Here is a 26073-nt window from a genome sequence, read left to right as displayed (position 1 = left end):
TTTCTACACTGTACACCAGCTTTTAGGCACAATGATTTTGTCAAGTGACTGAGGACACCAAAATGGAATGTCATGTGATGATCGTAACAGAGACAATGGCAGAAAAAACATGCTATAACTTGTGAAAAGCAAAATACATAGTGCAAAATTGATGCTTGTTCTACTCTTAATGCTTTTGGAAGTTTTTGTCAGCATTGTGAATTTATTTTTTAGAATCTTTTTATTTGATATTTGTCATTATATTCCCAAACCAACAGTTACAAAATTGTAAAGCTTCCCCATCCCCCTCCGTACAACCCCCACAAACTTCCAGAGCTACCAATCCTCCAGTATCTCATCACTTTATCACCAGTATTCGTAGGTTGGCGGGACAGTACAGTTCTCTAAAGTCATTATGCAGGAATGCCATGACTACCTCCCATTCCATCGAGAACTTAGCTTGGTTTCCTTGGAGGGAGTAAGTGACCCACTCCAGAGACATAAAGTTCCAAACCCTGGCTAGCCAGTCCTGCTCAGTTGGGGGTATTTGGCTTTCCATTTCTGAACTATCACCAATAGGGCAGTATTACGTATGCCTTTCATTTATATTTTGGCCATGACTTGTCGATCTGACCACCCATGCAAAGCAGACTTTCTTTTGGGCCTCTGCACCCCTGTTCCCCAAATAGTGCCTGTATTTTGTGATTAATTGTTTTCCGGTATTCCCCTAATTTTGGACATCCCCACCATATATGGAGCCAGTCCCTCACATGCCCACATTCCCGCCAGCATTTTTGGGAGTTTGATAGGTAAATTTGTCACAGGCGTGCCGGAGTGTAGTGCCACTGGGGAATTATCTTGTATCAGAACTCCCATATTTGAATAGCTTGAGTGAGTTTAGGGATATCTTTCCACAATTGTTCCCACTCCGTTTCTGGAATTGGTCCCCCCAATATGTCTGCCCATTTGGCCTTGTATTTCAGGTCTATGTTCTGCTCTGCTTCGAGCCCCAGTTTATACAAACTAGAGATAAGGTGACTGGCTCCCCATTCTGTGGCTAGGAATCTCTCAAATTGAGTGAAGGGGTAGGTTGCGGCCTTGCTCATAGTTAGGTTCACCAGCCAGTGCCGTAGTTGGAAATAGCACGTTCTATCATTCTCCAATAGTCCTTATTTACATCGGGTGAATGATTTGATGCCCGTACCTTGAAACATGTCGCAAATGTGTGTGCAGCCCGCCTCTTTCCATCGTATGAAGGCACCTTTCTGCAACCACGGGGTAAATTGGGCGTGTCCGAACAAAGGTGTGAATGGGGACGGGAAGGAGGTGATCTGCCTGTGTTTTGCCAGGTTATCCCAAGTGGTTTCTACCAATTTTGTAATTTCGGATATTTGCATATTTCGTGGGCAGTCTGTTTTGTGTAGCCAAAGAACCTCGCTCAGGGGAGCACCCACCGCTGCCTTGTCCATCTGGATCCATCTTTTCTCTGAGTTGCTTGCGAACCAGTCCCTAATCGCCGTATCTGGCCTGCCCAGTAATACATACAGAGCCCACCTTTGTTGACTGTGGCCATCAGTACTTTCAGCGCTATACGCAGATGGTTTCTTATTCCATATGTATAGGGTTATCAGTTTGTGCAGAGCGCAAGAAAAGGACCCCGGGACTGGGATCAGGAGTGCCTGGAAGACGTAGAGGAGCTTGGGAAGCACTACCATTTTGAGGGTGTTTATCCGGCCCAGCCAAGATACCGAAAGGTGACCTCAGTTATGTAGTTGTTGTTTGAGGAGTGTTAGAAAGGGTCAGTGGAGTAACTTTGCTGAAAATGTTGGGGGGGACATGACAGCTGAAGAAGACGTTTCCCAGCCAAATGAATGGTGACAAAATGGTGTGCCATGAAAGTTGGGGGGGACAAACACCCCCGTTCCCCCCTAAAATTACATCCATGGAAAGGGTTGATAGTTTGCCCTATAAAGCCCTTGCAATGTCTGTGTGATGGTGACCCCTAGGAGCTTGATGCCACCCTGTACCCACCGAAATTGGGACACTTTTTTAGCCCGCTGGAGCCTTGCCCCACCAGTGAGAGATTTAATATTTTGAATTTCGTTATGTTCACTTTCAGGCCAGCCACTGCCCCGAACTTCTTAATTTCCTGTATTACCTCTAGGAGAATTCCTCTGGGTTGGCGAGGGTGAGGAGCATGTCGGCCGCGTAAGCTATGACTGGGTGTGTCTCCTTCCCAAATGGAATCCCCTATATCGATTGGTTAGCTTGCAAGACTGTAAGGAATGGCTCCAAGTGGATGGTGTATAAGAGCGGGGAGAGGGTGCAGCCTTGTTTGTTAGGAGAGGTCTCCATTGATTCGGAGCCGGGCAGTTGTGTCTCGATAATTTGCTCAGACTTTGTTTATGAAGCCTGCCCCGAAGCCTATCTTCTCCATGGTGTTGAAGAGGAAGGACCATTCAACTCTGTCGAACGCTTTCTCTGCGTCTAACGAGAGAAGGATGGCTGGGTCTCCTTTCCGTTGAATCTTCTCTATAATGTGGCAGGCCCTCCGGATATTGTGGTGGGTCTGTCTGTGTTGAATAAATCTGGCTTGGTCCGGATGGATAATAATATGACATAAAGTAGGGAAACCCCTCGTGGGCATGCATAGTTGGGTTCAAAGTACAGTAATAAACAAAGAGGTGTCCATGCTGCAAACAACAGTAGGTTGTGTGTTATTCCAATTATTTATCAAAACTCATATTGTGCAAAAGAAGTCACGGACAGTATCTAAAACATGAATTAATTTTTTTATATACATGTAATAAAAGAAAATGTTTTGGGGTATACATGTGAAACACAAAGAACATATTTGCGGCAGTTAAATTATGAGACAGTTTCAAAACAATGAAAATGTGGGAAAATATAGATATACAATCACATAAATGACAAGAAAAACAAAGGCCAAAGGTTGGACCAATCATACATTAATTGTTTACAATCCTAATTGTGAAGTACTACAGGGTATAATGAATGATACCCTTAAGATTGAAGCATGATTAATTCAAAATCATGCCTTTAGTCTGCCTATGTGAAAGTTTACAATCTCATGTTTAACAATGCCCCTTCTAGTCATGTGGGCATTGATACACGTTTCAGCGTGCCAGTAGGAATGGCATTCATACACGCCTACCTCAGGGCAGGAAAGAAAGGACCCTAGGGGGGGCAGAGAAAAGAATGGTAAGGTGGAAGAAGTTTGAGATACTAAGCAGTTTATTAACTTCACTGCCCTTCAAATTCAAAATACCCCACATGTCACTTACCCTGTACTTCTCATAGGGGTCTGTGGGGGTAGGTCCATAAATGTGGGTTCCTCATATTAGGGGACCCCCCTTCTCTGAAAGTTTACCAGGCACTCCAAAGTTTGGGAGGCTAGAATTAAGCAGATGGGCATATAAATTTAAACCCAAACCAGCATGTGATGCAAGAGAACAACCACATAATGCGAATAGAACGTGAGTCACTGTATATAGTGGAAGTACTGAAAGAAAAAGACAGGAGTATACCTTGTGTACTCCAGGTGGGGGCAGAGAATGATCAATGTCACATCTCAATATGCACAGATATGGTGAAGGCCCCGTGAGGCACAGTTATTTGAAAACCCTGTAGGTAAAAAATAGACCCAGGGCTCTAGTGATCACGTGCAACGTTGGTGAAGTATTTAAAAACAGGTAAAATCACTGCTGATTATACATAAAATGTAATGCTTAGCAAGTAAATACCAGGGTTAAGGCACACAGTTTCACTATCCTGGATCTGATGCTGCTGTGTGAAGAGACTGAGAATTCTCCTGGTCACGCTACGCTCTCTAAGTGAAACAGCCAGGAGAGAATAGAGTTTCCAGGGAAACCCTCTGGCGAAGAAAACCCTGCGCCTTCTCTTGGTGTTATTCTTCAGTGCTGGGGTGAAGAGGGGATGGATAGTGCCCCAGACATGGAAGTCAATCTGAGCTGAAAGGTAAGGAGAAGGGTTACTGAGTATTCCAATAAAAAGGGTAAATCTAGAGATATGGGGTGTTTAAATACCCTTAGTATTCCACCTGGCTGTTTGGTCTGGTTGTTTCGTTTTCCACCGTAATAGACGTAGACCGTCTTAAAGGATTCACAGCTGGAAACTCCAAGGGAGCTGAAGAGGAAAATAGCAGAATGAAGAAGGCGGCGCAGGCTCAGGGAAACAGCCAGGCACAGGAAGTCACTTACCGAATGTTCTGTCTGTTAGTGCTGAATGTGTGGTGATGAGGGGCGTGGTCTGTATGTTGTCTTCAAGCTAACGCGAACCTCTGTAAGTGGAGCTAGGACCTGCCTGTTTGGACAGTACCGTAGCGAAGTGTAGGTTGTTGCTGGTATTTTGGAAGCTGTGTTAATGAGAAACAGGATTACAGAGAGTAAGCACAAGGAAGGAGGGATTGAGAATTAGGTAGAATAGGACTCGTACCAAAGTGGCCGTAACCACCGGCAACAGGAGACTGGACGCGGAAAAGACACAGACTAAAAGTAGGGGTTCTGGAAAAGAAAGAACAGGAAGGAGGATGAGAGTGTGCATAGAGCATTGGGTTCCACAAGTAAACAAGGAATAACCTAGGCAAACTCACAGAGCAAAGTGACTCGTGTTGTGCTTCCTGAAATCCTCTGTCCGCTTCACGGGCCGGAATCAGCCTTCTGTGAGAGTCGTAAGAAACTGGAATGCTGCAGCTACTAAGAGCGGCCATTTTGGGGGAATATGCAGCACCAATCTGCTTCCACCAGTGCCACACAGACCACCGCAGCCTGCTATCCCTGACATAAAGTAAAAACCAGCATGGGCGCATGAGGATACATTCCTACCTTGCTGTTTTCATCTCGGCGGGGTGTAGTACTTTAAACGGAGACAGTTATAGACCCCTACGCCGGATGACGAATGTCAGGCTGTTCTGGTGCTAAAACGTGGGAGTAAAACATGGGAGCGCTTTTAGCATGATATTAGTCACCCTTGAGCAAGTGGGCCAAGAGTCCTCAGAACTTAGGATACCTTATTTCAATTTGCGCAGGGTTTAGCATGTACTGGAGCAGCAGCACACGTCTAATGCTGCCTACTAAACCTGCGTTGTGGTGGTGATCGAAAGCTTTTGAGGCGAGAAGAGTCTCTGCCGAAAAAACGTTACAGGTGGGCTGCCCACATTGTTGCTGTGTAACCATAGAAACCAGCTTTCGGTTTTGCAAGACTATCGTTAAACTTGTAAATGCGTAAGTAGCGGGCGTGCAATAATCATGTTGCCTGTGCAACTTATAAAGGCTGCTGCCAAAATTTATCGGTTTATGTCCCAGAGTTTGCCGAGTGTCAGGAACCTTCGTTGCATAGTAACTACGTGCGACCTGGCCACGTAGTTACTAGGTTGCCATGTTGACTGACTTTCAGTTTTGCAGTACTGTAGTTCTACAAATAAATGCAGCTGCTTGAGACGCATGTTTGTGATACTACCGTAACCTGGGCAGTTTTTTCTGCTGCTGTGTTACGTCTGTTCCAGTCTATTCATTTATGCAATCATCTGGCTGTTGATGTATTATTGTGATAACATGGATGATGTTTTTGAAAAGGGGAAATCCAATATGGATACGTGTTCAAAGTGCAAGCTGCTAACAGACATGTAGACACTGAACAGGGTCAGTATTGTTAAAAATAATGTATTGTCTGGCATAAGTGGGTCCAGAAACATACAATTGCGAGTAGGCCCACCCAGTTGGTTTCACTAAGCTATACTTGGGGGTTACCGTGAAAATGGCGCTAGGGGCACGATGGCACACAGATGTAGGTGACCCAGGGTGGGGAAACAGACCATGAGTGACCCGGGATTTGAGCTCCTAGTTCTCATGTAGGGTGACAGTCAGACGGGCGGTACAAATTCCTTGTTAAGGCCCTTATGAAAGGAGTCCAATCTGTATATCCACCTGGCTTCTTTTTGTAGTAAGCTGCCTAGGATGTTGGAGGATTAAGTGACAACATCCAGAATCCACCATTTCATGTCATCCGCAGTATGCTGAAACTCTATGTAGTGGTTTACCATAGGGCACTAAGATTCCTACATCTGATCCGTGACCTATATTCACAGATTCTAATGTGGACAGGTCTAGTTGTTTGGCAAACGTACCTCAACCCACATGGGCATTCTATGCAGTAGATTACCTGTTTTGACGTACAATTGGTAAGGATTTGGAGAGTCCATGTGCAGCCATTGATGCAGAAGTCCTTTGTTTCTTTGTAAATCTACATGCGGTACAGCTACCGCATGGGTAGTGACCTGTGTGGTTCTGAGATTCCAAAGTCCTAAACGGCGAGCAGGTTTCACAAACTTGGAGTGGACCAGTTGGTCACAAAGATTGTTTGCACATTTGAAAACAAACATAGGTAGTGGTTCACTAGGGATGCTCAGTCTTGCAAGTGGCCAATACTTCGAAATTAGTTTCAGAATTTGAAAAGTATGCAACCCATGGGTAATCACACATGCTGTTCTCTGATCGTCGTCTTTAGATGTTTCTTTGGGAGTCAACAGGGCTTCCCTATTCGAGAATTGTGCTAATTTTTGGGATTTAGAGATAGGTTTATTGGGGTATCCCCTCTGGGCAAGCCTACTATCAAGTTCATGTGCATGGTTGTGGAAATCTTCCAGATTAGTGCAATTTCTCCTGATCCGTAGGCATTGACCATACAGGAGATTTTCACAGAGATGATTTGGATGGTCATTTGTAAAGTGTAGCGTGTATTTCTGTCACTAGGTTTACGATATAAATTACATTTCATCGCGCATTCAGTTTGTTGTATTTTTAGGTCTAAAAATTGACCTCTGTTTTGCTCGTGAATTGAATGTTTTCATCCATGTTGTTCAGCCATTGTAAGAACATTTTTAGATCTATTTCTGTTCCTTCCCGGAGAATATCGTCAATGTACCTCTTCTAGTTAGAAATCTGATTTTGAAAAGGGTTTTTGTTGGATAAAATGTTTCTGTTTTCAAAATCCGACATATTGAGAATTGCAAGGCTGGGTTCTGGATGGATAAACTGTGGGAGAAGGGTTTGTAGTCTATTGGCTAGGAACTTGGTGTATAGTTTTGCCTCTTCATTTATCAGGGTGATCCATTTTAGCTTCCTCCATCATGTGAGTAATGTGAACAGTTTTGCCAAAGGAGTTAAAGAGTGAGGCTAACCTGGGTGCCAGGCCCCAACATAATGTACTTTAAAATGCTGCTGGGTACCCGTCTGGCCCCAGGGCTTTATTAAGGGCTAGGCACCTGATCACTTGTCCCACTTCCTCTGTCGTAATCTCTGTCTTTAAGGCTGCTCGGTCCGCTATAGTGATTTTTGGGAGTGTGAGTGACCCCAGGTACGCCTTCTGTTGTGCATCTAATGGGTCATCTGACTTAGAAAGTGCGGAATAGAAATTGACAAACTGTTTGGCGACTTTGGCGGTGGTGTTCACTGAGGATTGGCTATCCCCTGAATTATTTGGGAGGCCATTTTCTGCTTCAGCTGTCTAGCTAGCAGCCTATCTGCCTTGCTGGCTTGCACATAGTATCTCTGCTTTAACGCTAAGAGATTCCTTTCTATCTTCCTTGTCTGTCGAAGGTGTAAATTCCCCCTTGTGTTCTGATATGCTTTCCGTAGTTTCCTGCTTGAGTCGTGGCCATTTTACCCATGATGTCCCGTAGGTCATCTTCCAGCTCTGTTTTCCAGGGCCCTCTGCTGCTTAAGCCGCCGTGCCCGTAGGGAGATGAATTCCCCTCTGAGCATGGCTTTGAAGGCATCCCACAGAACCGCCTCGGGGACCCCTGCGTCTGCTTTCTGTTCAAAGTATTCTTTGATTTTTCCCACTACTTCCCCCTTCATGATTGTGTCTGTGAGTACCTCCCTAGGGAAACCCCAGCTCCATAGCCCACTCTTATGCTGCTGGAGATTGAGTGTCATAGAAATGGGGGCATGGTCCGAGAGTGCGATAGTGTGGAGGTCTGCCTGTGTGATCTTGCCCAGGAGCGTAGTGGAGGACCATGTATAGTCAATGCGGGAGAAGGAGAGATGTACGTGGGAATAGAAGGTGAAGCCTGGCTCTGAGCCCTTCATAGATGTCCATATGTCCTGGAGTACCAAGTGTTTCATTTTCATTTTTAGGGCGGTTGAAGGTGGGGTGTGGTTCTGTGTTTGCTTTGCAATCCTATCTCTATCTATATAGTTTATCCTGGATATAGTTTATCCTGGAACTCAAGGAAGTAGGCTTCTATGTTGGCTTTTGAGGCAGCCATTTTGGGGGGTGGGCTGCCTGGTTCATCTTCTGGGATGTTTAGAGCTCCTGTGTTTTGCCTTTTTAGCCCCGGGGGTCTGGTTCCCTAGCCCAGCAGCGTTGAATGGGGCTATCTCGACCCGTAGTCATTTGTGACTCCTGGCTTCAGGTATGCCCTTTGGTTGCAGCCCCTCCGGCAGCCTGTGCCCGCTCTCACTGCGGTGTGCACCCTAACAGCTATAGCAGTGTGATTTGCCTGGTGGTCCTCAACTCTCCCCTGTGTTTCTCCTGGCGAACCTTCCTCTTGAGCTGCCCACTACCTTGTTGTTCCCCCAGTATGCACTTCGTGGGGTAGTCTTATCCTTGGCTAGGCGACTCTGGAGAGAGTGCCTTTCCAGTGGAGTGCGGCCTCCGCCCTTTAGTAGCACTTGTTCTGGGGTTACTGGGGGGTCCCGGTATCCCCCTAGGGCTCCCTCTCCTCTTTCTTCTGTTCGGGCTCCCTCTTTCTGCTCCTGGTGGCCGGGAGGGGTTATTGGTTACCGTCTGGTGGGGAGGTGATGGAGACCGCCAGGCGCAGCCTTTACTGGCTGTCCGTGTTGCCCTAATTTTCTGGAATGTAGTGGGGTCCCTAGATGAGTGCTCCTGAGAGTAGGGTGCCTGCGTCCTTACGCACAACCGGATGCCACCTGAGTTGTCGCGCCAAGGTTGTCTGGTGATTCCCGGGGGGTTCTGGATACAGGGTCAGGCTTGCAGTGTCCTCAATCCCAGCTGTGAGGAGCGTGGCCCTGGGAGCGGAGTTCGCTTCGCGCACCAGGGGACAGTACCTGTTTGCCTCAGGGGGGCCGCCGCTGCATGGGTCTCCGGCTGCCTGCTCGCTACTCACCTGCTGTGTACAGGTCCCGCCCTGCGTCAGTGCGCTGGAAGGCTTCTCCCCGGTCGTGTGCAGGTGTCTGCTTCGGCCCCCCGGGTGTTGGCTTGCCCCTATCTGTGTTATTTCTGATGTGTGTCTGTGTACTTGGATCTGGGCCGGCCCGCTCCTGATACAGTTTGCCACCGCTGGGCTGACTCTCCTCACACCGCCTTCTAAGCCGCGGTCCCGAAAACACAGTGCCACCGCTGGGCTGACCCTCCATACACCACCTTCTGTGCCGCAAGTTCATCTGCATTGTGAATTTGATGTGTTTAAGAACAGACTAAATCAGTGGCACATTCCTAGAAGTGTGCCTGAAATAAACCTTTTAATGAGTCTAGCAATTATTGTATAGAATTTCAGAAAGACAAATTATTTGTTATTCCTATTCTTTCTTATTTAGGGTCACTGCTCAAATTGTTAGATTTGTGGAAACCCCTTCTTTTTAAGAGGCCTGAACCAGAAAGCCAGTCTCTCCAGAAACAAAGAGCCACATGGCACTGGCCACAACTCAGGAGCTTCCATTAAAAAAAAAACTTTTTTTTAAAAATCTTTTTTTCTAGGGGTAGTAACGGAGACCACAGGGGTAGCAAGTGTGACCTCAGGGGTCGCAGGTGTGACCCTCAAATGAGATCCATGAAGCCTTTAGAGTTGTTGTTCTCTAGTGAGGATTGTAACTTTCCCCAATAATCAAATAATTAGTGGTAAAGATTCTTTTTTTCATTAATGTGAGCTATTCTTGCCAGGCTAGTTACTCTTCATTTTTGTCCCTACGGTCGTATATCTTAACCAAAGCTAGTACTTTATGTTTACATAGTCTACATGCTTTATCATATCAAGACTCCTTAGCAGTAACCCGATTATTTAACTCTGACTGCGGATTTGAGATGCATTTAGAAACACAATGGGGCTCATTTTCTACAAATGAGAACTTTGACGGTGGGGAACCATTACGTTTGTGCTGTAATGTAAACGGCTCCCCGCCGCCAAATTTTCATCAAATAGCACTGTGGGGTGCAAATGTAAAGGGCAAAAGGCGGTGTACAAGCGTGTACACCGCTTTTTGCCCTTCACATTTGCACTCCACAGTGCAAAGTGAGTAAAGGCTGCCTGGCGCAACATTTACTTTTGTTTGTGAGCTTTACTTACCATGCTTGCATGGCAAATGGTGCTGTCGGGGAGGGGTTCCTTTCAACTGCGACACTGCTTACCATGCATGCATGGTAAGCAGTGTACCCTATTGAAATTAAACCACATGCAAACATGTTGGGGAGGGTTTAATTGTCATTGTACACGCTCCCTGGCGTGCTTGCATGGCAGGGAGCGTGTACAATGGATCCCTATGGGGTCTGCCTGCTTTATGCATATGTAGAAAGCAGGCGAACTTCATGGGGATCTCCAGCATTTGTGCTGGCATGAAAATGCATGCTGGAGCATTTGTATGGTGGAGAGGAAGGGAGCGGCGGAAACATATTTGGATTCCTCCCCTCCCCGCCGCCAGACATACTATTGAAAATGCGGGGGGTAACGTTAATGGAAGGCGTAAAAGCCAAGAAGATTTTATGTATATGAATGATGGAAAATTTTAGAGTAAAGTTTGAGCTGTTTATTTGTAAAGGTGTTTCACCAAAAACAAATAATAACAAAAATAAAAAACAAAGCCAAGGCTTTTACGCTTTCCATGAACGTTATGCCTCCATGCAACATGAGCACAAATGTGCTACATTCGATGCAGAGTCCAGCATAAATTCTGCATTTGACCAGTTAGGTGTTAATGTTATTTCTTGGGTTGGCAGTAGGATTGCATACAGCTTTGGGAATACAATATTTCAATGTAGTTTATCCCATTTAATTGGCCTTTGGTTATTTGGACATTCTCTTGGACTAAGATTTGCTAATTTTGGGGGCTCAATGCTAGGCACATTTGCAATTTTCAGAACAGTACATAGGGCATCATGGTCACTTTCCAGTTGAGCTGTAACTTTGAATGATAATGAATTGACTCGCCACACACTAGAAAAAACCTGTGCCACACTTATATAGGTGAACTTGTTCGTATTTTTACAGTCTGGTTGGTGTAAAAAGAATAACCATCGGTGCCCTTTAGGATAACATCACTGTCTTTTTCCAAATCAGGGCTCATACAAACTAAATTCCATATCACTTGCACTATCTACGCGTAGAGATGAAAAGAAACTTGTTTCAATCTGGGTAGCCATTAGTTCACGGGTTAAATCCCCCTGTAAAGTTTATTTTCATCTCTATGCGTAGATAGTACAAGTGATAGTACAAGTGATATGGAATTTAGGCGCATGGTCAAAAAGTTGGTACCAACAAAAAAGCACCTGAAACTTTGTTCAAGTAACTTTGAATGATTTGACAAAATACCATGATGGAATATTAATTAAAACATAATCGATGTAACGAGGTAAGACCCGCCTGGAGTATGTAGGCCTAGCTGGAATATCTTCTTTGTACCTACCGTTGAGGGCTCTCATCCCATCTCATTGATCTAATGAATGATGGTTGTCTTCCTAGAAGTTTGGTTACCTAGATAACCGATCCAGGGGAATAATGTTCAGATGGTTTTAATGTTGAGCAGCCAAGGGAAATTCCTTTTTGCATTTCACTTCTCCAGCACTGGATCTTTCATGGATTGACATGCTGTGAATATTCCGTCGTCAGGCTGAGAAAATCTGGTAACTTTCACTTAGTAATTTTCCTATGGAAAGAATTGACACTTTGAGTGTCCTATCAACATCGTTGTGGGTGATATTGGTACCCACCAATGGGATGTCGAGTGTATTGCTCTGCCTCAGCAGCTCCCCCTCAGATTTGACCCATCTTCCGAGCTGTTGGGATTCCTCGCGTTTCTCTTCTGAGAGAAAATTACATTTCTTTGAGAAAATCTTTTTTCTTCAAATCTTTCGTTGCAACCAACATCGATTTCCACTTCCAAATGGAAACTTCAGCACCAAAGAAGTCTTTATTTAGGCCATGTGTGACCTGCAGCCTATAAAATGTTTACGAGGGGGACAGGCACACAAAGTGCCTTTACTGCCTATACACAAACCATTCAGCTGACAGCTGTGCCATCTGCTAAGGGTTCTCTCAAAAGACCCTTAAGGACAGGAACCAACGCCTTATCTACTAGCTCAGTGAAAGAGCCTATCCAGCGTCTGAGGTTGGCTCGTCACGTAGTGGGAGAGCAACCACTCCCTCTGACAGGTCACCGTCAAGACAGAGGTCCAGATCCAAGGAGCCGATGGCAAAGAAGCAAAAGACAGGTGAGGTGAAATCGTCTTGGGGGCACGATAAGGCCAAACTCTCTTTGCCTGTAAAGAAATCATTGTCCATTGGTGAAAAGTCCCATTCAGTGTCCAAACACTCTTTCAAGGGTATATCATCGAAGTCGCCGTCGGACAAACTTAGAGAGAAGGGCTCGCGCCCATCCAAAAAAACCACGGATCCAGCCAGGAAATCTCCTCTGTCGACGGACAAACATAAAACCAAACTGGCTACGACATCCTCCTCAACCTTGTCGTTGAAAAAGTCTACCTCGACGAGTAGCAAAAAAACACCACTCACCGTCCGAATCTCGGAGATCTTCCATTGGCCATAAGTCATCATCAAGGCACCAGTCAACGACCAAAGCATTGTCAAAGCCGACGTCAACACCATCAATGACAGCATCGACAACGACAACGACAGCATCTTTATCATGGTCTACGGCTCGTCTCCAGTCGACGACCACTTCGATGACGACCACCTCGTCAACCACCACCTCGATGACGACCACCCTGTTGATAACAAAGAAAAGGTCGCCTGCTGAAAAGCCGACGCGTCCATCCACCACCGTGTTGGAAGTCTCAGAATTGCAGACAGAAGGCAACATATTGTCTCCTAAGGGTATTTTAAAAACCCCAACTGGGACCTCGATACAGCGCGACCAGGCTTCCTGGGAATGTCTCTGATTGAATACCCAGTTATCATGCCAGAAGATATTCTGCAGCATGAGATTACGTCGGATTTTGAGCCTCTGCTATACAAATGCCAAGGTGTGTTTGAATCGGATCCTGAAGAAAGAACTTCTGATCCTCCTATCCAGGGACCAACTAGAGTGGTAGACACACCTCTAAGGTCTCAGGAACCTACTCTACCATCAACATCTGCAGGAATAGGCAGTATGCAGTCACAATACTCCCTCATAAATCCTCAATCCCTGCTTTCCATGCAGGTCCTTACTACACTGCAGTCTCTATTAGGTCAGCTTGACCACAGACTTCCTCTTCCTGAATGAAGGGATGCAGCCTATCCCTCTTGAGACCAGGGCACACGCCCTAGGATGCAAACACCTCCTAGACCTCCACCTAGACGTGCATTCAGTCCGTGAAGGAGGTAACAAGAGGAAGGTGAATTGGTCGACACAGACCAGGACACTGATCCGAGGGATACAACTTCCACCGCCTCCTCCTCCCCAAGGAGTACCAACACATGGGACACAGATCCAGACCAAGATGCACCGGGTAGCCCGGCTCAGCCTTCACCCCCGGCCGATATCGGAGCTTTTCACTCCATGATGTCCAAGGCATGCCAGGAGTTTGGCCTAATTCCAGATGAAGAGAAAAAGGATTGTTTCCTCTTTGACCATATGGGTAAACGGAGGAAGGCAGTCCTTTCCATACCTATTCTGGATCATGTGTGGCAGGAGGGCCTCCGTACCATGAAACAACCTTTTACGGAGCCTGCAGTGAAAGGAAGATTGGAGAAGAAGTTTAAGGCTCCAGATACTACTCCGAAATGCCTCACTTCGCAACCTGCTCCAGAGTCAATGGTCTCAGCAAAAGCAAGCCGCAAGGCTCAATCACAGCATAAGTGTGCCACTCCGCCAGACAATGAGAATTGAAAGATGGATGCCTTTGGAAAGAAGATTCTCCCCATTGGGGTGACCACTGTTAAAGCAGCCAATGCCCTGGCAAGAGTCGCTCGATATGATCGAGAGATGTGGCACCGTCTGGCACCTTTATTGAAACACTTGCCTGAACAGCAGAGAAAATAGGCTAAAATGCTGGTGCGCGAAGGAGAAGAAGCCTCCAATCACAGCATCAACATCGCTGTTGACCTTGCTGAAACTGTGTTCAAGCAGATCAGCAACAGGGGGCACCAGGTATAACTACATTGCACAGACTTTCGCCAGGAAGTGCAGCACAAGGTCATCAATATGCCATTTGAAGGGGAGAATCTGTTTGGCGATAAAATTGATGAAGCCCTTAAAGCCAGGAAGGCTGACTCAGACACTGCTAGATCTCTCACTACCCTTCAAAGCAGAGCATTGGTAGGCCCGGATATTACTCTCAGGGCTACAAGCGCACTTATCATCAGTCCTCCCAGCGCAATAGAGAATACCAAGGGCAGAGAAAGCGCGGGTCTACCACCTCCCAGAGAGGTAGACAAAATAAGGCACAACAATGATTGCCTCAAGAGGGTTCCATGTGTTAATATCCCTGCAAAAATATCGCCATACATTGCCATGCGACAATATTAAGGCATGGAACCTGCGGGGGACACCCCTGCAATAATTTTAAAGGAGCGGGGGACACCCCCGCAACCCCCATTGCCAAAAACACCAAAAATTACCCCCCCCCCCAAAAATATCACCTTTGGCTGTTCCAGACGACCATATATTCAGCAATATTTTTGGTGGGAATAATATGTAGAGATACCCTAAAGAGCAGTCATGTGGGGGGAAATGTGGCATTCTACCTCGACGATTGGCAAAGAATAACGACGACAGGTTGGTGCTAGATGCAATCCAGTATGACCACTTATTGGAGTTCAAGCGCCCCCAAATCCCTATCCCCCCTAACAAAGGAATCTCACCAGCATCATCACATTTTACAACAGGAGATACATCAAATGCTAAGAAAACGAGCCATCGAAAAGGTGGCACCCTCAGCAAGAGGAAAGAGAGTATACTCCAGGTACTTTGTAGTAAAAAAAACCAGACAAGTGGCGTCCTATTCTGCATCTAAGAAGACTCAACAAAAACATAAAAAAACAAAAATTCAAAATGGTGATGCTCCAGGAGGTCATAAAAGTTGTTCAGCCCCAGTAGTTCCTTGCAGCCTTAGACCTAACGGATGCATACTTCCATGTGCCAATACATCCAAGTCACCGAAAGTTCCTCAGATTCGTAGTCTGCGACAGCTACTATCAATTTCGATTACTACCTTTCGGCTTAAAATCGGCACCCAGAACATTCACAAAGTACCTGGCACCAGTAGCAGCCTTCCTTCGGAATCAAGGCCACCACGTTTACCCGTACTTGGATGATTGGCTAGTTTGAGGATCTACGTGTCAACAAGCCATATTGTCTCTCCACCAAACAGAGACGCTGCTCCAACAGTTGGGCTTTACAATCAATCAATGAAGTCCTGTACAGTTCCCTCAAGTTCCCTCAAGGAACTTGGTTTTACTGGGTGCTCAATTCCATACCGACCACAATCTAGTCAAACCTTCTGCGGAAAGAGTAAAAAAAATGGATAACTCTAGCAAACTCGTTCAAGTCAAACAAACTAGTCACAGTCCTCTCATATACATGGATCTTCTGGGACCCATGTCCTCGTGCATTTCGTGTATTCCTCACTGCCGGCTGCACATGCGGCCAGTGCAAAGGTTTCTTGTGACCAGATGGTCCCAAACCCGGGGTTCCTGGTCAGACAAGGTAACCATCTCCCGGAATCGGTCAAACACACTGAAATGGTAGACATACCCCTTCAACATCGCCAGAGGAATGTCACTGATAGATCCAGATTACCATCTTACTATTGTGACAGAAGCCTTCCAGGCGGGATGGGGTGCTCATTTGGACCAGCACCAGGTCAAAGGCCTCTGGTCCCCCCTAGGAAGACTTACTACACATCAGTGTACTGGAATTACGAGCATTGCATCGGGCTCTAAAATCCTTCCTTCCTCTAATCGAGAATTCAGTGGTGTGTGTCCTCACTGACACACAACCACAATGTTTTATCTACGGAAGCAAGGCGGAACGCGATCAGACACTTTGTCCCAGGAAGCACAGCCCATCTGGCATAGGGCCATCCGGCACAACATTCTACTTCAGATTTTCCACTTTCCAGTGATGCAGCAGGGACTCCTCGCAGACACACGAGTGGGAACTGCCCTGCATCAAAATAGTCAACATTTTCTCAAGATGGGGTCATCCCCCTCTAGACCTTTTCGCCAGCCCCGACAACAACCAGTGCCAGAGATTTTCCAGCAAGATCCTACATCCTGAGTCACAGGGGGACGCATTTTCGTTCCCTTGGAACACGGTGTTTGCCTATGCGTTCCCTCCTTTTCTTCTCATAAGTAAAACGATACAGATGATACACATAGGGTGTTGCAGGATAATCTTGGTAGCCCCGTATTGGCCCAGACAGACCTGCTTCTCTGATCTCCTTCAGCTGGCAGCGGATCAGCAACAGGCAGCGGAAGATCCAAATCATCTAGGATCTCACGCCGATCTTCTATCCCAGAACAACGGGATGATCTTTCATCAAGACCCGGGCTCTCTCAAGTTAACAACGTGGCTCCTGACCACTCCGAATTCGGCCATTTATATATCCTTCAAATCTGCTGCCGCATTCTAGCAACAGCTAGAGCCCCTTCTACCAACCTTTCCTATAGCCGAAAATGGAAAAGGTTCTATGCATGGTGCACACAGCAGCCTAACCTGCTAAAGTTAGCTACAGGAGGTCTGGCAATCTCTTCCATCAAAGTGCACTTATCAGCAATCTCCAGGTTTACACAGAATCCTCTCTACAGTGACAGGCTAATCAAACACTTTTTAAAAGGCCTTTTTCGTACCTTCCCATCAAAGAAAAGGATTCCATCTGTATGGAGCATGAACCTGGTTCTAGCAGGCCTTATGAAGCCTCCATTCAAACCTTTGTCGACAACCCACATCAAATTTCTTACTTGGAAGGTGCCTTTTATAGTGGCTTTTACGTCTTCTAGACATGTTTCGGAACACCAGGCCTTGGTGATAGACCCTCCATATCTACGGATCATGAGAAACAAGGTGGTCCTCTCCACTAATCCTCATTTCATTACTAAAGTACCTACAGAGTGTCATATAAATGCAACTATAACTCTACCCACATTCTTTCCAAATGCCACTTCACCAGCAGAAAAGGCTCTGCACTCTCTGAATGTCAAAAGGGCATTATTTTCTCCACCCAGTGAAGGAAGATCCATATCAAAACAAGGCATTTCAAGATGGCTTTCATCTACAATCTCCTTCTGCCATCTACAATCTCCTTCTGCCACTCTAAGGTCAACAGGTTGTTGCAATCGGCCCCCTGAGCGCACTCCACTAGAGCCACGGCGGCCTTGGAGGCTCTCTGGTCTGGCGTACTCATCAGGGACATTTGCCACACACTTTCACCAGGCACTACTGCTTACACCAGCAACACGCTGAGGATGTGCAGATGGGACGGGGAGTCCTGCAACGACTGTTCCAGGTTTGTTTCCTTTCTCTACATGAAGATATATTCCTTTCGCATTAACGCAGACAGTTTTACAGTATCTAATCTGTGTTTTGCTGCTTTCTACCTCCGATTATCTATACTGCTACAAAGTTTATTCACAGCATGTGAATCCATGAAAGATTCAATGCTGAAGAAGAGAGTAGTTTCTTACCTGTAACTACATTTCTCCAGCGTTGGTATCTTACATGGATTCACGTGCGCCCTCCAGCCTACCACTTCAGGCAAACATCCTCTTTGAGGGTATCCTCTAGCTGGAGTGGTTAAAATCTGAGGGGAAGCTGCTGGGGTGGAGCTATGCACTCAACGTCCCATTGGTGGGTACCAATAATACACACAACGACGTCGATAGGACACTCAAGGTGTCAATTATTTCCATATGAAAATTACTAAGTCAAAGTTACCGGGGTTTTCCACCCTGACGACAGGGAATATTCACAGCATGTGAATCCATGAAAAATACCAACGCTGGAGAAATGGAGTTACAGGTAAGAACCTTCTTTCATTTTTATGGCATGCTGTGGTCTAGTCAGTGTCTTGTGAATCGTGAGTATTTATTTGCGCTTAGCTCAGTGGCCTCATGACCTGCTATATATTCACACATTCTGTTGTTCTTTCCTCCTATTTCCAACTTCTTTGGCGAGGGCTTCTTAGAATTAAAATCAGTAATTGCTCCTTAGTTTTGAGGAGAATTTCGTGCAATAAAAGGGACAGTTAGTCTCCAACATACAGTTTTCAATAAGCATTGTCAAAGCCAACAGTTTTGGCTTTTGTGTAGGCATGGGATAGGTAGCAAAAGCTAGAAGATGTTGTGATTACCTGTAGTGCCTCATGAATGCCTATACAAGAGTCAAAACTGTTGACCTTGATAATGCTTTTTTGTTTTTAAATGGTTTCAGTGCAAGGAACAGATGTAACGACAAACATATTGTTTATAAATCAAGCGGCCGAAAGAAAACTTGGTTAAGAAATGTTTATTACCCCAGGAGCTTATTAAGAGCTGCAATTAAGTCATTACCCTTTAGTAGACGGCTTAGAATTAATAATTGCAGTCCCATAAAAGTCCATATTTTGATGACACTGAGCGACAGAGCTAGATGAACGAGATCCCAGTAGAGTGTGTTTTGGGCTGGGATGGCAGGTAGTAGGTAGGAATTTCCCTGGGGATTAGAATGGCCAAGGGTGCTCAGTTGGTAGAAATAGCTCAAGCTGTGTGTCCCTTCCCACATTCCATCTTCCTCATGTCTGTACCCCTATGCCAACAATTCTTGCTTTGCGGGTGGTACTAGAGCGCCACCTACTAGCCAAAACGAAATATGTTGTTTTTCAACATTATTTTACCTTAGCAGAGACAGCAGTTAAAAAGGGCCGCTTTATCGAAATTATATTTTAAACTTAGCTTTAAAACTCAGGACATCCACAAAAAGAAGCGACAGTCTTCCCAGATCTTACAGGAGGAAGTAGAGAAAGCAGAAGCTGTATGTAAAGCAAAAAACTGGACGCCCAGAACCCATCGAGCCCTGCAGATAGCTCGGAAGTAGCTACAAGCACATTATGCTGAAGACACAGCCCAGATTCTCGCCAGAACTAAGCAGAGCTACTACGCCAAAGGAAACAAGGCCAACAAATTCCTGGAGGAAAAGCTGGCGAAGACCAGAAAGAGAAACTCCATCCTGGGCCTCCGTGATTCCCAGGGCAGAGTCCAGTTCGCAGAGGGAGACAAGCAACGCATTACAGTAGCTCACCTCACAGACACAATGACAGCTTCCCCGAGATCGCCCGAAGAGCAGCTCTCTTACCTGCGAGACGCAGCGCTTCCCCAGATCACCCCTACGGTACGAGACAAGCTAGAGATCCCGATCACGAGCGAAGAGGTCGACAAAGTCATCAAGAGTCTCAAACCAAGGGCCCCGGGTCCAGATGGACTCTCAACCCGCTTTTACAAAGTCTTCCGCTCGCAGCTGGTGGCCCCCCTGACATTGCTCTTTAACTCTTTCGCCGCTTTGGGGTCAATTACCCCATCAATGCAGGAATCGATCACTGTCCTCGCCCTGAAGCCGGGAAAAGACCCCGGAGACATCACGGCGTATAGACCCATCTCCCTATTAAACTTGGACACTAACATTTACTCAAAAGTCTTGGCTAACCGATTAGCGAGTGTGCTCCCGGACATTATCGACCCAGACCAGACAGGATTCGTACTGAACAGATCCGCTGCAGACAACGTCCGCAGGGTCCTAAATCTGGTGGAAGTCACTCAGCGAGATGCGCGAAAACTGGCTGTGCTAGCTTTAGATGCGACTAAGGCCTTTGACAAAGTGGACTGGTCATTCCTCCGACTCACCCTAGAGTCCTTTCACTTTGGATCCACATTCCAGAGACTCGTCTTGGCGAACTACCAATCACCGAAGACCTTGCTCCGCGTTAACGGCTCCCTATCTAACCCGATCCCTTTATCATGCGGCACCAGGGAAGGGTGTCCCTTATCTCCCCTGCTTTTCACCCTGGTCATGGAGCCACTGGCCCAACGGATCCGACTGAACCCCAGAATCAAGGGCCTCCAAGTAGGCCCCACTCAACATAAAATAGCACTGTATGCGGATGATGTGTTGTTAACCATATCGGACACCACCCAATCGCTGAGGTCCTCCCTGGCAGAAATTCATCGCTTTGGTAAAGTTTCAGGATTCGCGATAAACTTCGCGAAATCATCAGCTCTGGGGGTGAGACTGGAGCAGGAAGATAAGGATTCCTTCAAAGCCCTCTGCCCGATCCAACTTAGTGAAAAGTCCATCCCCTACCTAGGAGTACAGATCACAGCCCGACCGGAAGATACCTACCAAGCGAATTTTCAGCCGCTATTCAAGACCTTGGAGGAAGACCTCACTCGCTGGCTCTCACAGGAGATCTTGCTATTGGGCCGTATAGCGGCATGTAAAATGAACCTCCTTCCACGGCTGCTTTACACTTGCTCGGCCATTCCAGTTTTGATCCCTCGGCCCCCACTCTTGCACCTCCAGAGGAAGGTACTACGCTTCATCTGGAAAGGTAAAAAGTCAAGGATCCCGCTCAGGACGATGCTGAGCAGTCCGAACTTAGGAGGCCTAGGGGTCCCAGACCTCCAGAAATACTAGATTGTGGCCCAACTAGCTCACACTGAAGGCTGGACGATAAGTTCGAACAGACCTAGATGGGTCGAGATTGAAGAATCCCGCTTACCCCTCCCCCTCCGCTTCCTCTTGCATCTTCCCCCCATCCTCCGGAGAACGTGGCCGACCATCCTATCTTCCACTAAGCAGACTTTAAAAGCCTGGGAATGGACACGTAAACAGAGAGGAATCCCCAGAGACCTAGGCCCAGCTTCTCCGGTATTTCATAACCCGGCGTTCTCCCCAGGAACCCATCCAGCGAACTTTAAGAACTGGATCGGCGGCGGCCTCAGCTCCCTAAGCCAGCTTTTTGAGGGGAATCGGCCACTCACCTTTGAACAATGCAAAAACACCTTTGGCCTGGCGGAAACAGACAGATTCACATATGCGCAACTACGGCATTGGTGTTCCCATCCAGCAACATGCGAGGCAGCGACACGAGACCTAGACCCTACAGAGCTGACAATCGCAGATCCCCCACACCGAGGGCGAATCTCAGCGATGTACAAGCTGTTGCAGACAAATGTTCTCGTCGCTAGAGCAATCTACATGAACCAATGGGAAACAGACCTAGGACACCCGATAGAAGACCAGGTCTGGTCAGACATTTGGTCTTGCACGCGTGCCTCTTCCTTCTGCATTACTAATCGTGAGTGTGCCCATAAACTACTTCTAATATGGTACTACCCGCCGCTCAGACTGCATCATTTCAACCCAGCCTTGGACCCTCGATGCTGGCGTCGATGCGGCCTCCAGGGATCGTTCATTCATATGTGGTGGTCTTGCCCAGTGGTTGCAAATTTCTGGGCCCAATGCATCGCCACCATAGCAGACATAACCGAGATAATGCTGCCCTTGGAGCCAGAACCAATTCTATTAGGAGCCCCGATCCCAGGCATATACCCAAGATCGGGCAGAAGAGCCACCCTCCTTACTCACCTGCTCCTGGCCGCTAAAATCACAGTGGCACGAACCTGGAAATCGCCGGAAGGACCCCTAATGATCCTATGGTGGCTGAAACTCTGGGACATTTTTGTCGCAGAAAAGATTACAGCGGCAAACAGAGGCCTTCTTCACCGCTTCACGAACATTTGGTCCCCAGTAATAGACTATGACCAGAGCTATCCAGCTCTAATGGCTGGGAGCATGGAAATGATACAACGGACAGAAGAACAAGATTTGGACGTTAACTGAGGGGGAACGGGAATGGGGTTGGTAAGGGAGGAGATGATCAATGAGCTGTATAGATTGTCATGAACGAGTATGTTGTAATCTACTTTTCTCTGGTGTGTCGATCAAAAATGAACATGTTTTAAAAAAAAACTCAGGACATCCTGTCCTCTCTCTCTCCCTCTCCCCTTCAATCCCCTACCTCTGGCCCTTCTTCAGCCACCCCCTCCTCCCTCCTTCTCTGCCTTTCCCCTGTTCTCCCAGACGAGGTTTCTAGACAAGTCCGATCTATGAAAGTCTTGTCAAAACAGGTTCATCCCTGTTCCTCCAAAACCATCAAGGACAACATTGACACCCTGCCTCCTGCCCTGGCTGACTTCTGCAACCACTCCTTCTCCACCGGAGTCTTCCCTTCCCCCCTGAAGTACTCCCTTGTGCCCCCTCTTCTTAAGAAACTGTCTGCCGACCCTTCCTGTCCAGCTAACTATCGCCCAATCTCCATCACTCCTTTCCTGGGCAAATGCCTGTAAAAGCTGGCCATCTCCCAACTTAATCTTCACACTGAATCTGTTGGTTGTGTCCATGACCATCAGTCTGGCTTCAGAGCTGCCAGAAGCACGGAAACTGCTCTCCTGAACATCCGTGAAGACCTGCTCTCCAACCGTGATTCCAACACCCCCTGTGTCCTCATCTTACTTGATCTCTTTTCTGCCTTTGACATGGTCAACCATGCCATCCTGCTCAACTGTCTCTGTGATAACCTGGGTATCACTGATCAGGCCCTGGCTTGGCTGATCTCCTTCCTCTCTGATCGACCCACACAGGTCCAACTTGGGTCCTTCGTCTCCTCTATCTCTGCTTGTGGTGTTCCCCAGGGGTCTAACCTCTCTCCCTGGCTGTTCAACCAATACCTGGCACTCCTTGCCCACTGCTTGCCGCTCTCTGTCCCAACTTTCAGTGCTACCCTTATGACACTCAACTCATTTTCAGGCTCCCTTCTGCCACCTCTTCTTCTTCTCTCATCTCTAACTGTCTGTCTGCTATCCAGGAGTGTTGTGCCACCAATGATCTCTGCCTTAATGCCAGTAAGACTGAGATTCTCCTCATCGGTACACCTACTCCCTCCTTTCCTGTCACTCTCTGGCCAGCCTCTCTTGGCCCTCTTCCTGCTCCCACCTGTGAGGCTAAAAACCTCTGAGTCATCTTCGACTCCACACTCTCCTCTTCTCAGATCTCTGACGTCACACTACCAGATGCACCTTCTCAGAGGTATTCTTCCCTTCCTCTCTGTCCCTCAGAAGCTCACTGTCTCCAGAGCTCTGATTCTCTCTAGACTAGACTACCGCAACAGCCTCTTTCTAAACTGCCTGCTTCTACTCTCCGCCCTCTGTAACTCATCCAAAACAGGACTGCAAGACTTGTCCTTGGCCGCAAGCCCAGGGAGCGTATCCCTCCAGGACTGAAATCGCTGCACTGGCTCCCTGTGGTGGTGAGGATTAAGTTCATATCCCTCTGCATTGTCCATAAGGCCTTCTGGGGCCTGGGGCCTCAATACCTTGAACTCCCTCTTCCTAAATATCTTCCTTCTCGAGCTCTTCACTCATCCACCTCCAACTCCCTCAGGATCAGTCGCTTCTCCAAGCAACAAGTTGGGGGTAGATCTCTTTCCTCTGCTGGGGCCTCCCTCTGGAACAGCCTCCCTGTCTCTCTGAAACATGAGGAGAACCATCTCCGGTTCTGGAAGCACCTCAAGACCTTCCTCTTTACTTCTGCTTTCTCTCCTCAGCTCCCTTGCTGATCTCCTGGTTGAAACTGAACTGCACTGGTTTACCTGGCTAAACTCTGATCTCAGGCCCAGGTCCCCTCCCCACCAGTTGCACACCTGCACTGCCCCCCTGGCAACCCTGCACTCAGGGACTGTTTCTGTATCCCTACAGCCCCCTACCAGCACTTCACACCTGATGTCTGCCCTTATACTTGCACTTGCCACCAGCTGGCCGCACCTTTATTTTTTGTCTTATTTTATTTATTTATTTATTACGGTTATCTTATGTACTGCACTGCCCCTCTCCCTCTTCCCCCACACTTCTCCCCTTCCCACCTCCTCTGCACTTACGCGATCTGAATGTCACCTGGCCTAGTAAGATCACTGTCTCTGTCTTCCCTCTGTTCCCCCTCCCTTGCCTTGTCGCGCCTTGAAACACTTGTGTATAGGCGCGTTATAAATGCCATATCATATCATATATCATATCATAGCTGCAATTTACTTGTCTAACACATCCTTTTTTCTATTCTCTTTCTGTTTGTAGACGTTTGACTTTGGCTGACATTCAGAGGATAGAACCACTAGAAGAAGGAGCCCTGCCCTACAATCTGGCGGAGCTGCAGAGACAGGTAGGGGAAACATTGAAAATGAAACCCTTTCGAAAAAATGCCATACTTCGCAATTAGATGAGCATGCTAAAATATCAAAGAGGTTGTAGGTAATACTGTTGCCATTGAAATGGCAATATAGATTAACACCAATGGCAGTATTCTATTTGTTCTTGTTTCTTTGAACGGGGGCACCTCCCCCTCCCCACACCACTCTTACTTTTCCCTACCCCACTAACTAAAGTCTCATGTTTTAGCTCCTCCCTTTTTTAGGGGGTTGAACGAGAATGCCAGGGTTTTTACCTGCAGCTATCAGACGGCAGCAAAGTGAAACAATACCTGTGAACGACAACCATGCACTTTTTGAGAATTAGCAGTCAAATGTCTATATTATCGGTAGGCTGGTTCTTATGCAAGTTGTCACCGTCTTGAACAGTTCATGTGAATGGTCACTGCCTGCTCTTTGGCCAGTGACTAATCGCAATGCAGAAGGTCAGGTTGAATCCAGTGATTCAAGGCTTGGTTATCTTTTTCCATCCACCGTGGGCTTCCCTCGTTTGATTCAGCACTTCCCTTCTTTTATACTGACACCACTCCAGTGTACCCTCCATTTCCGCCTCGTCCCAGTCCTTAAGAATTAAAGTGGACCCATACCTCTGACAGGCAACTTTGATATCCAAGTAAAAACAAACGCTTTTACCCTACCAAATGGAGGCCCAACCCTTATCCTCCTCAGTGGATGAGAGGGCTCTTCACCTACATACACACCTATTTTCCTGTCTTCCGTTAGCAGGTAATGCTGTCCTCAACCTTTGTCATTTTTGTTTCCATTTTAGCAAGGTGCCTGAGGTATCTACCCTCAGGCCAGATCTCTGCCTCGTCGCTGAATGCTGCATGATAAACCCCTGATTTAGGTGCTGCATAGTCCCTTGCAGCCCCAACCCTCTCTTGCCTGCCCTGGAAGTGTTCAGTAGGCTCCAGTCCAGACTGGAAGTCCGCTGCTTGAATTTGTTGAAGATAGAACTGCTGCACACTTTAGGAGGTAAAGCGGCACTTGGGGAAGAAGTCACCCTGTAGTGATTGATCCTGCGGGGGCCGCAGCTCACATTCCAACAAGGTGGTTCTCCAGCCCTCTCCCGGCACATCAGGGACAGAGCTTGATTGAGCCGATCTCCCTCGTGCGAACTGTCACTCTATAGAGCACTCCGAGTCCACTCACAGTTCAGGAAAAGGAAAACAGATCCCTGGGAGGTCATCCGGTTAATATCACCACTGTGTGCCTGCTGCCCCCTCAATCATCCTCCTCATTCTGTTACTTTGCTGATGGAGGCCTTCAAGAAGTTGATCAAGGAGACAGTTGATGCAGGCCTTGATAAGAGACTTCATGTATTTCCAGGACATGTGTTTCCTGCCATTACGCCCACCATGGTGCCTACTCCACGTGCTATTAACCCAGTTGAGGAGGTACAGTCCTTGAAAGGATCCAGTTGCAGATAATCTGGAGTGCTGTGATGCAGTGGGGAAATACCTCATGAGGGAGGTAATAGAGGACTTTAAGGTGCAGCTTCTGACCAACCTAGAATTGCTGAATGTGGCAGTTGCCAGCTCAGTAGCTTCGGAGCCTCAAGGTGCTGATGGCCACTATGTTCTCATGGTC

At 47.1% G+C, this 26073-nt stretch overlaps 1 protein-coding gene across 1 annotated transcript in view; it reads left to right on the top strand.

The window, feature by feature from the left end:
- The window catches only part of SLC25A12 (solute carrier family 25 member 12), an 881399-nt gene that overhangs the window by 509854 nt on the left and 345472 nt on the right, over positions 1-26073 (top strand). The window contains exon 9 of the mRNA XM_069616206.1: positions 24353-24437. Coding sequence (XP_069472307.1) covers positions 24353-24437 — 85 coding nt within the window. The remainder of the gene's footprint in view (positions 1-24352; positions 24438-26073) is intronic.

This window comes from Ambystoma mexicanum, chromosome 9, assembly GCF_040938575.1.
Source record: "Ambystoma mexicanum isolate Mex_15411 chromosome 9, UKY_AmexF1_1, whole genome shotgun sequence".
In the NCBI taxonomy this organism is placed as follows: domain Eukaryota; kingdom Metazoa; phylum Chordata; class Amphibia; order Caudata; family Ambystomatidae; genus Ambystoma; species Ambystoma mexicanum.
This window is presented reverse-complemented; position numbering and strand designations above follow the sequence as displayed.